The sequence below is a fragment of the Neomonachus schauinslandi genome, chromosome 9 (genome assembly GCF_002201575.2).
Source record: "Neomonachus schauinslandi chromosome 9, ASM220157v2, whole genome shotgun sequence".
Lineage (NCBI taxonomy): Eukaryota > Metazoa > Chordata > Mammalia > Carnivora > Phocidae > Neomonachus > Neomonachus schauinslandi.
Window position 1 is genome coordinate 74,955,656 of NC_058411.1, and position 13,772 is coordinate 74,969,427.

Sequence of the window (13,772 nt, forward strand, 5' to 3'; positions counted from 1 at the left end):
CTGCCAGTGACTCTTTCTCAAAGCTCATGATATCCATATGCCCCACACTATTTCTTTATTTCCAAGAAAAAAAAAAATTTAGATAATGATTTGTAAAGAGTTACTTCTTGCCCTTTTTTTCTTTAAAATGACAAAACACCACAGAGAAGATAAAAGACTAACGACAGGAAGGTGGCAAAGGCTAATAATAGGCATTTGCACACTGTGAGGAATCAATGATTGCTGCTCGCTAATGGATGATGTGGGAGGGAAAGCAAAGGTAAAGCCACTCTGACTAACGACGTCTGCTGTATTCGGAAAGGATTCTGAATAATAATAATGATAATAATAATAATAATAATAATAATACCACCACCACCACCACCACCAAGGGTTAGAGCAGTACTCATCTCTGGGATTTGAAGCACTCCCCGCTTCAGTCTCCTCAGGGTTTGTATACCCTTGTAAGGAGGACCTCCACATCTTTATTCCCTAGGTAGTATTTACCTTTTGTTTTCTCTAGGTCCCCGTTATATCTGCACCGAATCCAACAAGCTGAGCCCCAGGATGCTGGACTAAGGTAAACCACTAGCACGCTCTCGTAGTTACTCTGTTTGGGGTTCTGAGTCCTGTTATACATTAATACTCCCAGCAACTGGAGTAACTGTTAATACTCCCAGCAACTTTTTGGAGTTGGTGTTATTATTATAACACTCATTTTTACAGATGAGCAATCAGGGGAATGGTGAGATTGGTGGCAGAGCTGGGAGTCCCACCCAGGCAGCCTGGCTGTAGACTCTGTGATTTCATCATTACAAAGGAGTCCTCAGTGTGGGTCAGGGCACGCGTTTGCCCCAACAGGGCAGCTAGACTTCCCGCAGAATACTCTAGTTCACTGGGGGAAGTGACAGCCACAAGGATAAGAATACATGTTGTGGACTCTTCCCAGGGGGAAGATGGCATGGTGTATGGCCAAGGAGACTTGCAATTAAGAGAAGGAAAAAAATGTAATGAGAAAAAAAGATGTGGTAGCGTAGTAGCAGAACTGGACTTGGAACACCAAAAATAGGATAGCGGGAGTCATACGCATATATGAAGACTCCTATAAGCGTAGTAGTGTGTGAAGATGGCCGCAGTGAACTAAGTCTCCTGATATTCGTACCCTGGTGTGGCTCCCGCTCGCCTCCTGTGCGTCAGTGACTCCGGGCTGACCCTGTGACTCAGGGATGCCCTGAGTCTTCAGGGAGACAGAGAGGCCCAGCTACCCCGGCTGAGCCCAGCCTTCCAACCGTTTGCTCCCTTGTCAGCGTTGCCGGCGTGGGAGCGTGTCATCAGGGACAGTCCAGCCCAGCTGAGCTGACAGATGGTGGCTGACACGGCTGCCTTCACGTGGAGCAGAAGGACTGCTCAAGTGTGCCCAGTCGAGCCAGAGAACCAGAGAGAGAAAGTGTCATTTTAAGCCACTAAGTTTTGGGGGCAATCTGTTACCTAGCACTGGATAACTGAAACAGTAACTCATCAGTAAGTTTTCTTCTGCTATCTCAAGTAGTTGAAACCTAATACGGTTTGAAAGGTGAAAAGCATTTTTATAAAAATTCCAACCTAAGTTCAAAGATCAGAAGGAGCTCTCATTACTAGCCCTACGTGTGACTTAGCCTGGTGATTCTAACCCTATGAAAGTCAACAGGAAGTGCCTGAAAAGGGACTCCCAGAGCAAGGCTTCTCAAACTACTGTGAATACAGATCCCCCGGGAGGCATGCTGAGCTGCAGATTCTGATTTAAAAGGCTCGGGGTGGGGCGCCTGGGTGGCTCAGTTGTTAAGTGTCTGTCTTCGGCTCAGGTCATGATCCCGGGGTCCTGGGATCGAACCCTGCATCGGGCTCCCTGCTCAGCGGGAAGCCTGCTTCTCCCTCTCCCACTTCCCCTGCTTGTGTTCCCTCTCTCGCTGTGTCTCTCTCTGTCAAATAAATAAAATCTTTAAAAAATAAAAAATAAAAGAAAGAAAAGCCTCGGGGTGTGGCAAGAGTCTGCAGTTCTAACCCGCTCCCAGTGATGGCAATGCCACTGCTCCATGAACCTCCGTCCACCAGCAAAGTCCTGGAGAACAAAGACCTGGCTGGGTTCCAAATGATGTCCTCCCTAAGGAGTCCCATTAAATTCAGAGTGGCCAGCGACTCACCTTCAGGCAGTAATAGCCCACCACACAGAGTAAAGAGATGATGGTGTGGACAATGGCCAAGGCCCGCAACGTTGGTGCCATATACCCAGTGCTCTCCTGCAGGACAAAGAACACCATCGCTTCTTCCTCTTCCTCATCATTAAAGGAATTCCACAGGTTTGCAATGTCCTCTGTCTCTTCTTCTAAAGGTTCTTCAGTGACCTGGCCCAAGACACATACTCTCTTACCAACATCAGAGAGAGCCTCTGCAACTGGGCTCCCCCCGCCTCCCTTCCCCCCCCGCCCATTTAGCTTGCCAGCATCTGCTGCACAGAGTAGTGATTCAGCATTACCTGCTGAATGAATGAGGTTTTACGGAACTTATTCCTAGGACTCTCCAGTATCTCTAATAACTACGAACATAATTTTTAAGAGACAAAGACGATCTCTCCAAAAAAACCCCCAAAATTTCAAAGTTAGGAACGCTGCACTACCTACGCCGTGATCCCTATGCCACGGCAGGTAATTTCTGAAACGCTGTGGCCTGGGGAGGAGGCTGAGACACAAACACACACGTGTACAAGTGCATGCACGTGTGCACACACGCACACTCAACATTCTCCATGCTTTTTTCGACACCTGTGACATTCATGGCTTCAACTGCCATTCCGACACAGATGGCCCCCAGATCCACACCCGTGAGGCTTGCCCCTGCAGCCCCACCGCTGGCTGGCTCTCTTCGCCGGGACGACTGTCCGCAGTCACTTCAGCCTTGGTAAGTTTAAACCCGAGCTTTGCCACACCCCTCTATGGGCCTCCATTTCTCCTCCACAGGCAATGGAAAGCCATTACTAGTTCAACCTAGTGGCAGGTTGATGTAGGTAAAAGCAGGTTTTATAAAAGTCAGATTGGTGGTTTTAGATAGAAAGGGAGAGAGGCCAAAGTTAGGATAGCCAGTTAAAGACGATGTCGAGAATCCAGAACCTATCATTCATGAATTCATTCCACTAACATTTATTATGTGCCTATGGTCTATGAGACCCACTTACCAATGTTCAAAATCTTTATTTATCCTGATCAGTCCCTCTTTTCCCATATCCCAAAAACCAACTACTGTTAATTCTTCCTTCATAATGGTTCTAACCTATGGGCCAATGAAAATGGCTTTCTGTTACCTTATCCTTTAAGGAAAGAACTATATTTATTACTCATTTTGAGATACATCTCAGTGCCCACTATAGGGTCCAGCATATAGGAGGTACCCAACACACATTTGGAGAGTTTATAAAGTAATGACTAGAACAAGCCTGAACTCTGGAAATAGTGCCCCAAATGGCTTCCCTGGCAAGTGGTGTCTCCACTCTGCACTGCTAAAGACCATATCCCTTTAGAAGCCAATGTCTTAGAAATTTTCTTAGATATTCACATTTTTGCTCTAATTAAGAGCATACATTCTATTATGATTTTAGAAAAGAATATAGTCTATTTAGTAAATAAGCCCTGAATGCAGTATCACCTTATAAAAGAGCAGGATGAAGTTGATCGCGAAGGCTACAAACAGAGCGAGGAACCTCAGGTTGTAGAAATTCCTGGCCAGGTAATGCTGAAAAGGAAAGGACAGGCAGGAGTAGAAGAGTTTTAGAAGGGAAAGAGACCTTCCTTCCCTCAAACAGAAGACCTTTTCTGGCTAGAAATGTATACAGGACAAGTCCTACTCATTGATAATCACTCCTCTAAGACAATCCTGGACTTACAACTTATTTGGGGAGGAACCAGGGACACAGATTTAAAAAAAAAAAAAATTGCTGAGAATGATGCTTAAGGGAACCCTGCTCTGGGTTACCCCTCAGGGAACCAAATGCCTAAACACATCACCCCAGAGGATTCAAATGCTGCTGTGAAGGGGTGTGTGTGTGCTCGAGCGCTTGTGCACTTTCCACTCAGAAAGTAGTGTATTTGGAAATTATGAGTATTCAAGGCCCACTGAAGAGCCCTGTAGCTCCCAGTCTGGAGGTAGCCAGTCTGTGGCCTAGTGTCTTCGTCCCTTTGTAAGTCAGAGCCTCTGCCTCTGCCCCCTCGGGGGGCAGCATTCCCACTGCCATCTTCCCCAGAAGAACTAGCCCTTGAGGACTGGAATGATAGCTGCTTGGGAAAAGCTCTCAAGCTCTCTGTGGAGGGGGCTCTCCCCAGTGATGTCCTGGCCATCAGCAACTGTCCTTCACTAGGCAATGTGCAGAAAAGGACATTACGAGCTATGCTGAGAGCTGACTGCATGTGGAATAACTTTTGAGGAGTAATAGGTGAACCTAACATAACCATATTCTTTTTGCATCCCAGATGACCCAACTACTTCTGAATTTTGGACTACAATCAGCCAAGTCTGCACATGACACACATGAAGAACCAGCTTGAAAGAGGTATCTGCACCCTTCTGCGGACAGCACAGGGCATCCCGGGCTGGGTAGAGGGGCTGGAGCGCTTGGCTTTGCACAGGTTACCTTCTTCTCCTTTTCCTCCAACACACAAGGACCAGAAGATGAAGGAGAAGAGGAAAGGAAGAGGAATGAGAAAGAGGAAGAAGCATAACGACCTGAACAGTGAAACAGAATGTGGCCACTCGTCTGAGGTCTGAGTCAGGAGCGGGGCCAGGGCTGGAGCGCTTACCAGTAACTTGGTCTGATAGATTTCCAGCCCTTTGAAGAAATTAGCCATGAAAGCTTCAGGCTTCTCGACTTTCTGGCCCCGCCGTCGTTTCTTCTTCTTTGTCATGTCTGCCCACAGAGCCTCGGCTTGCTCTTCCTCTTTGGCCGTATCCTCCTTCTCCCCATCTTCCAGGCTGTAGGAATGAGAGACCCATCAGCACGGAAGGGCAGTGGGAGGCCTGGCCCAGAGAGGGAGAAAAAGAAATCTTGTCATTATTCCTGGAGGGTGGGAACTTCAAGTCTGTATCACCCCACTGTGCCTGGATGTCAACTTTGCATTTAATGACCAATGCCACTTTGAGGAGCTGCGGTCATAGGGGTGCGTCAGTTGTAAATGTGTTTGTAGTCCTCTTCTGATATGGGGCTAAACAAATTTTTTTTCCCTTCAGAAAAGTTGTCCTTTATTTTTAAAGACTGTTGGAATTAGTAATAGTACCTATTCTTCTAAGCTTGGGGTAGGAATTAAGTGAGATACTGTATAAAAGACCTTAGCACACTGGGCCGCCTGGGTGGCTCAGTCGGTTAAGTGGGTGGCTCAGTCGGTTAAGCGGCTGACTCTTGATTTCAGCTCAGGTCATGATCTCAGGGTCGTGGGATGGAGTCCCATGTCATGCTCCGAGCTCAGCGGGGAGTCTGCTTGAGATTCTTTCCCTCTCCCTTTGCCCTTCCCTACCAAACCCCCCACACTTGCACTCTCTAAAAACAAACAGAAAAAGACCTTAGCAGACCGTGGCATGTAATATGTATTCAATATATTAGATACCACCACCACAATTATATGAAGTTGCTAAGTGTGGGTGTTCAATGATTTGTTTGGCCAGATGGTGAAATTCTGATCTTCTAGTGCAATGACAAAGTTAACATGGTTAATGGAATATGTTTATTGTACAGCTGGGGTAAAAAGAAGTGTGTCCAGGGCTTGCATAATACCTGTTTCTTGTATTAACAGAAATCAAGATTTCTATTTAGCACAGCAATACAACAACAGATGTCGTCAAGAACTACCTGCCACAGCACTGCAAGTAGCCAAAGTTACCGGGAACTTACTCTGTCTTCTCGGGCTCCATTCTCCCTTCTGTTTCATGTGCTGCTTTCATTTCTGCTGCCTGGACAAAAATAACAATCAGTCAAGTTTTCCTCAAATTAAAGAGATCACAGTCATGAGCCATATAGAGCACTGGCCATTTTCATCTCCTTGGTTGCACGTGCCCATGGCTTTCTCTCTTCGGAGTGCCTCTGCTTTCCTCAGGATCACGGGATGCAAGTGTAAGCCACTCTGGAGAAATGCCAACGCAAAGATTGCAAATTTAAAAACTCAGTCATCCTGCTATTATTCAACACCCAGAGAAAACTTGTGTGAGGACCCCATGGCACTGGTCCTACTGCCCCACGGGGTCAGGGAAGGATGGGACACAGATCACACCAGGTCCAATCCACAAGCTGCTTCCACCAGACAGAATTCCTGCCTTGTCTTCAATCCTCTTAACTACTACCCCAGTCCCTCTGACTGATGACCATTACACTTAGAATAAAATTCAAGCTCCTCAGGGAGGCCTATAAGGCCTATGTGATCATGGCCTTTTTCTCCATCCTTGTCTTATACCACTTGACTCGTTACTTCCTACACCTAAACAGCCAGACCTCATTTTCTTTCCTGGCACATTCCAAATCCTTCCCTGCACCATGACCTTTGCACAAGCCACTCCTCTCCCTGGAGTATGACTGCCCTGGTCTTTCCTGGGCCTGCCATCCTTCAGGACTTGGTTCGGGTGACACCTTTTCGGAATCTCCTTAACCATCCTATTCATAGTAGGGCCCGTATTCATTTTGTAACACGTGGCCTTGTTCATTTCTTTCAGCATGTGTCACAAATGGTAATTATCTTATTGATTTGTTGTCTTCTTCCACTAGAAGTTAAGATCTATTAAAGCAAAAGTGTTGTCTCTTGTTAACCAATGTATTCCCATGGATCCTACGAACACAGCTGGGTATGTAACAGGCCTTGAATGAGTCCCTATTATGTATCAAACTCTGTCTGGGACCTGGGGCTACATCGGAGAGCAAAACAGAGTAAATAAATTCATATTGCATGAAGGCCTATGGTTCTGATGCTTCCATCCCAGACTCTCCAAAATTAGGGGAGAGTTCTCTCCTATACATTTTCCTTTATCTGGCATTCTTCCTTCCTAACATTCTTCATGCTTGTACTGACTTCCACAATGTCTATTTTTCTTCCACTAAATTACAGCGACAATGCACTTCTCACTCACTGCTGTCTTCTCAGAGCCCAAAACAGTGGGAAGCACATATTAACTATTCAATAAATATTAATGAAATGAATGAATAAAATTTGTCTTTGGCCTCTGATGTCTTTACACGTCTCTCTTTGATGCTAGAATGATGCTGTGAGTTGGAGGCTGCCATGGAGGGGAACACCCAGAACTTTCCATGACCAAGGGGCTCTGGATTACTGTTATTCCCTTAATCTAGTCAATTGACTCAAAGTCCACACTGGATAGTAGGTTCATCTCAAGAATGAAAATATTCCAAGCATGATGCTGGGCTAAAGGATATCATCTGGACCATTTGGGACACTGCAGAAGTACCATCTCAAAAGAAAGGTCTCCCCTTATGCTCCCTAGGTTTCTCCCACTATCTGAAAGTATGCTTTATGCCACTTCACTTTTATGAAAGATCCCCATCAGGACCTGCCTATGCTAACTGCAAGAAATCAAAAAAGGATTTTTACCTTTATGAAATGATAAATGCTTCTTTGCTTTATGCCATTTCGGCTTATGACAGGTTTTTATAGGAACACTCTCATTTGGGTAGTGAAGGAAACCTCTCCCTGGTGTTCTATGCTTTCCGTTCACTCACTGAACCTGTGCACCATGAGGACTAACCTTCTAATAAAGTCGTGGAAGACCATGGCCTCCACAATGTACACTGAAGACCACTCAGCAACTAGACCCTAAGACAACCCTCTGAGTCTTGCTTTTCCCAGACATGGCAGAGAATTGCAAGATCAGGGTACAGAAGGGCTGGCATCTAACACGATGTTGGTGCCTAGGGAACTGGTGTCAGAATGGACAGCAAGTCCATTTCTGGGCATAAAGAAGAGATGACAGAAACAATTTGTGCTTACCTGTGCTTTCCTTTTCTTCTGGACGGTACTCTCTAGTGTAGGGGGTTCATCTTTGCCAATAATCTCAGAGAGGTCACCCAAACCCCCTTCGGGCCCATGCTTTAAGCCACCTTCCTTCTTTGGGTGGAATCCAAAGAGATCGGACATAATATCTGCATCTCCCTTGTCACCCTTCACAAAGTGAATTAGTTCAGGTGGCACACCTGGCTCAGTCACCTCTGCCCGCTCGGCATCCAGAGCATCATCATGGATACCAAACTGCGTTGGGTCAGGCATGTCACCCAGGATCTTGGTCACTCTGATGTTCTTTGCCCCTTCCACTAGGCCCCCTCCAAACACTGTGTTCCAGAGGATCTGAAAGATTCCTCCCAATATGGTGAAGAACAACCGGAAGAGCCCCACAAACAACATCCAGAAGAAAGAGAAGAACACCTTCACTAGCTCCTTCACGGTCATCTTTTTCACCTTCCTGTACTGCTTCCTGAGGTTCTTCAAGGTTGCCTTCTTCAGGAAGTTGGCAACATTCCTCTTCACTGAGGCATAGGCCATGGCAAACGCAGAGGCAGACTCAAAAGACTTGGCATCCTCCTCTTCACCCTCAATTTCTAACATATAAGATGAATCTTCATCTTCTTCCTCCTCCTCGTTGGGCCTGTCCGCTGAGTCAGATTCGGAGATCTGAGAGGCTAACTGCATTTCAAAGATGGTATCCTCACAGAAGTTCACAAATAGTTCCATCTTTTCCTGTTCTCCACCTTCATTGACCACATCAAAGATGAACTGCCGCTTCGATTCCTTCACTTGGGGCTTCTCCCATTGAGTTCGACTGGATTCACTGATCTCGAAATAAACGCGCTCAATTTTCTTGGCCCCACCCATGATCTCAATGCGTCCCAGGTAGGGTTCAAAGTAATTTAGTACGCTTTCTGCTGGGTCCAACAGACACTTAAGGCGAGAATCATTTGGCATATGTTCGGAGAGATTTGTCAGTAACACTGCTACATTAAACCCTATGTCCTTGGCTGGCTCATGGAACCGGTTTACAAAATCAATGTAATTAAACATATCATTCTCATCAGCTTCTGCGCACGAAAGGAGAAAGTCAATCTCTGACTGTGTGTACTGTTTTTGCCCTTCCATGGCCTTCTGGAACTCTTTTTTGGAGATAATCCCTTTACCATCTGGGTCATATTCTTTGAAGGTGTCTGAGCTGGTTAGGTCTTTAAGTTTCAAGAACATGTCAAAGAATTTCAAGATCATTTCTACATTGGTAGATGACTCTACCAGGGTGTCAACCATCTGCTTGCCAATAGTTCCATTTACCACATTCCCTGTGAGGCAGGTTCAAAAAGACATACAAATATATAAATAAACCCAAGTCATCATGTAACTGGTCAGGTAGCTATTTTTAGAAAACTTGTCTGCCCAATCAGTCGGCTCTTTTCTGACCGTGATGGTTTGGAAATGGGTAAGAGGGAGCAGCAAGCCATAAAGACTACACCACTAGGAGCCAAGGGGGAAAGAAACAAAGGGAAGAAGGAGGTGGCCACGCCAGTCCCTTCTTTCTGGACCGGGGCCTGGGTAGTGGTTTCATTATCAGATTACTGGGGACACATAGGGATAAGCGGTGCCCCTCTTATCCCCTTAGACCTCGTAGGGTGCCCAACTAGATGGCTGGCATACACACTGGCAGCCAGATGTACTGAAAAGCAATGGGGAGAGGGAGAGGTTAGGGAAGAGCAAAGCTTGGAGGTTTTCCCCAGTTCATTCTGGCTTTCCTATTAACATAAAATGAGTTGGTTTCAGGCTTTGTCCATCAGACCATGTGCCCCTCACTCATTTTTTGCTTCTGAAAATTTGGTTTTCTAACCAATGTCATATGGCATCAACGACCTGCCAGAAGGATAATCTGCATGATTAGTACGGTTAGTGCTCAGACCAATTACAGTTGTGTGAATGCCTAGTTATACCAAACAGCCCAACCTTCCAGGAGGGACAGAAGCATCACCACCATGTCCTGAAGGAGATCCAAGAGTTCCTTCAGCAGCTCGATCTGACTGGAATCCTAGAACAGAAACAGGAGATACCCCTGAGCTATCTGATCCCTGAGCAAAGTTTAGGGCAGTGAGCAAGAAGAGCCTGCTCTGGAAAGGTTAGGTGAAGGTCGTGTCCATTGTGCTTGTGGACATCTTATCATCCACTGTTTGTAGCATCGGGGAGGCTCACTGTGGCCTGACTCATCCAAGAGAGCTCCTTTAGTTTCCCTCGTATTAGTACAATGTGGCAGACATACTACTTGTTGTCCGAAACTACTGAACAACCCAATCCACCAAAGAGCCGTTAGGTATTTCTACTAGTTCATGTTGTTTTTTATCCTGGAGAATGATCAGGTGAGCTTTTGGGGAATACTACTGCAATCCAATTAAGGTGTCAAGGTTATAATCCCCAAGTGGGTTCTCCTTTCTTTCTGGGCTAGAGTCTCCTGGTTCTAGTTGGTGGTGATCTGGGTGCCACTGGTCCCTTAATATGTTACAGAATTGAGACTATTCCTCTGGATGGTTTTGCTAGTAGTCTGTTTGGTTTTCATTTTGGCCTTGCAGACAGGGCATCACCAAGTTAGCTCTCTGTTTTAAACTCAATGTCACAAAAGGAAAAACAACCCTTGGATCATCTGAGGTGGGCAATCTGAGGGTGATATTTAAAAATGTGCTCTGGGCCACACTTCTTGTACAGATTCTCTCTCACAAATACAGTTCTTTGTTGAGTCTCTCAACTTTCAGAGGGACTGCCCCCCCTTCGGTGCGGGTCATAGCTACACACGGACTATCACAGAGGTGCAGAATACGAAGAGCTGGAAGAGATCTCAGATCGTCTATTCTAATCCCCAAGATTTCACAGACGATGGACCCAAAAACCAGGAAGGGGGAGTGACTTCCTGAAAGTCACCAGCGAAGAGGTAAACAGGGCCAGGCTCCTCTCTCCAGAGCCTCTCCACTGCACCGGCCCGGCTGGGCTGACATAGGAATGGACGTATTACTGCCAAATTAGCGGCGCTCCCAAGAACTCTCTCCTCCCATAAGGCCAGAGTCAAAAGGGGAAAAATGAAAGGGTTAAATAGCACATTCCACAAGAGAGGCAGATGTGACAGCCTTGAAAATTTAGTTACGCGTTACTTAAATTAATGCTGCAAATGTTCCTTTAATCAGCCTGAAACACATCCTGAAGTTCTCCCTCATGTGTTGCCATGGAGAGAGCGATCGACAACTATATACACTCCATTTATTTGTTCATAATAAATGCTCGGAGCGATTCTGATTCATCTTGCCAGAGAGATGGGGAGTGAGAAGGAAAGGCAGCAACGGGGAGGAAGGGGAAGCCAAGGTGAGAGAGGAGGGATATATGAATTACAGAGACATGCAGACATTTGACAGACCCAGAAGGGGCTGGTAAGTTGTCATAAATTGACACAACAGTGACAAGCGAAAAGGATGGGCATCATAAAAAGCGAGTGTTGAGGCAATTATGTAAAGGGTAGGTTGGTGGGACACAAGGAAGGAAGCTGCATCCATGCAAAAGCCTGTCTAGGACACCCCTGGAGCCATTCGTTCCTGTCGCCCAGTGAAGCTCTTGGGTGTAAAAGTGAGACCTCATCTGCATGGCTGGTCCAACCATTTGATCAAGCAGCCACATCCACAGGGGGGAATACCAAGGGGTGAGGAGTGATTCAGCATTTCACATCAATGACACAGCGGGGAAGGGCCACAGTACCTGAGAGAGTTTCATCTGCATGTTAGCAAACACATGGAGGAAGCCGACCACCGCGTCCCACAGCCTGCTGTGAGCCAGGCTCTGTTGGTTCCCAATGCAAGGGCCCTATGGAGAAGAGGACATCCTTATTTCACGGAGACTTATTTCATCACGAGCTGCTCTGAATCTCGCCCTAGTCAGTGCACAGGACACCTGCTTCTATCAGCAGATAGCTCCTTGCAAAAGTCACGTATTTTGTGGCGCACTATTTTCCCAGGGTATTACTTTTTGCCCCCCACCATAGGGACCTATGTCTAGAAAAAACCACCAGGAATTTCACAGTGCGGTGGTTTCTCAGAGATTTTCTTTTAGCTTCAGAATGCGTTCTTCAAATAAAATACTACAAAGAAGAATATTATTTAGAGTGAAATGCACTCCTGCCCACTCTCACCTCCACCTTGGCCTAAGAGGGGTTACGAGGAACTCCAGGCTTCCACAATTTGAAAAGTAGGCCCTACTGTTTTCAGGCAAAGCTATGCATAACATGCTATGGTCACATGGCTATCTACTCAAGTAAAAAAATGTGAATAATATTCCTAATGTTCAGGGGCGCCTGGGTGGCTTAGTCGGTTAAGCAACTGCCTTCAGCTCAGGTCATGATCCCAGGGTCCTGGGATCAAGTCTCTCATGGGGCTCCCTGCTCAGCGGGAAGCCTGCTTCTCCCTCTCTTTCTGCTTGCTGCTCTCCCTGCTTGTGCTCTCTCCCTCTCTCCCTCTGTCAAATGAATAAATAAAATCTTTAAAAAATATATTCCTAATGTTCAACTACCTTTAGGATTTTCTTATCATTAAACTAAACTTTAGGTACAATATCATTTGTACCTTTTTGGAAAGCCATAGAGGGATGACTTCATTACCAGTTTTCATTTCCCATCTTAATAACTTTTCCTATTTTTATACATTGAATCAACATTTAAAAAAATAAATCATCTGGAATTCTTCTACCTGGGAGATTTGTCTATTCATTCTTATATATGTAATCATTTATTTACATTAATAGGGACTCCACATATTCATTTTATGCTCTGGGTTATAATCCAATACTACTCTATTTTGTCACTCAAATTGTTCCAGTTTTGGTCCCTGGGAGCTCTTTTAGTTGGCCCGGGTCCCTTGGACATATGCCCATCACTCTCTCTTCCCTGTCACCTCCCCCTGCCCCCGGCATTTCCTTGCACTATAGTATTCTCTGGGTCATCTTATGTATTCCCTGCCCCAGCACTAGGATCAGCCCTTTCTCTAAGAAGCCTGGTTCCTCTCACTGGAAAATGGTATTAGAAACCCAGATCTGGGTGCCAGTTGTGCTTGCTGCTACTGTGATGTCATTACTTGCTGACACAGCAGCAGATATGTGTGTGTTATACTAACCCATGCGTACGTAACGTATCTAGAAACGTTTCCATATGTAAGTATCTGTATCAATACTAAGTCCAACTGTGAATTTAGCATACTGATGTATCCAACTCTAATGCACTTCCACATGGGTCATCTAGCTTCTTCTTGCTTATCTATAACCATTCAACAGTGAGAAACCTGGCTCCTGCCATTTAGTAACTGCTCACTTCCATTATATGTGTAAAATGGTTGCAGAATTATTAACACGTATCCCTACGGGAAAAACTTTAGCAGCTAAAGTGCTTATGTACAGTTCCTTTTGCCTTTGGTCGTACAGTCTGTATTCACTCCCAAAGTTTCTTAGGTCAGTACCTTATTCCCCACCCCTTCAGTGAGATCGTTTTATATATTTTTTATACCCTTCGATTCTTCTGTCACATTCTGCCTACATTTTTCATCCTTAACTTTTCCTTATATTTTGTTTCTACCCTTTAACTCATCTCCAAATCACTCTTCAATAATAAATTTCCAAAAAGAACACGGATACCATCTCAAGTGCTAGAAAAGGGCTGGCAGAATTCCCAGGGAAGAGGGCAGCATGAGAGGTATTGCCTGCTTTCATAAATCATGTAAGCTTGTTTAAAAA

At 45.5% G+C, this 13,772-nt stretch overlaps 1 protein-coding gene across 1 annotated transcript in view; it reads right to left on the reverse strand.

The window, feature by feature from the left end:
• RYR3 (ryanodine receptor 3) overlaps positions 1-13,772 on the reverse strand; it is a 354,804-nt gene that overhangs the window by 16,202 nt on the left and 324,830 nt on the right. Inside the window, exons 86-92 of the mRNA XM_021695474.2 lie at positions 11,754-11,858; positions 9,969-10,050; positions 7,986-9,316; positions 5,888-5,946; positions 4,803-4,974; positions 3,655-3,741; positions 2,160-2,360 (exon numbers count right to left, since the gene is read on the reverse strand). Coding sequence (XP_021551149.1) covers positions 2,160-2,360; positions 3,655-3,741; positions 4,803-4,974; positions 5,888-5,946; positions 7,986-9,316; positions 9,969-10,050; positions 11,754-11,858 — 2,037 coding nt within the window. The remainder of the gene's footprint in view (positions 1-2,159; positions 2,361-3,654; positions 3,742-4,802; positions 4,975-5,887; positions 5,947-7,985; positions 9,317-9,968; positions 10,051-11,753; positions 11,859-13,772) is intronic.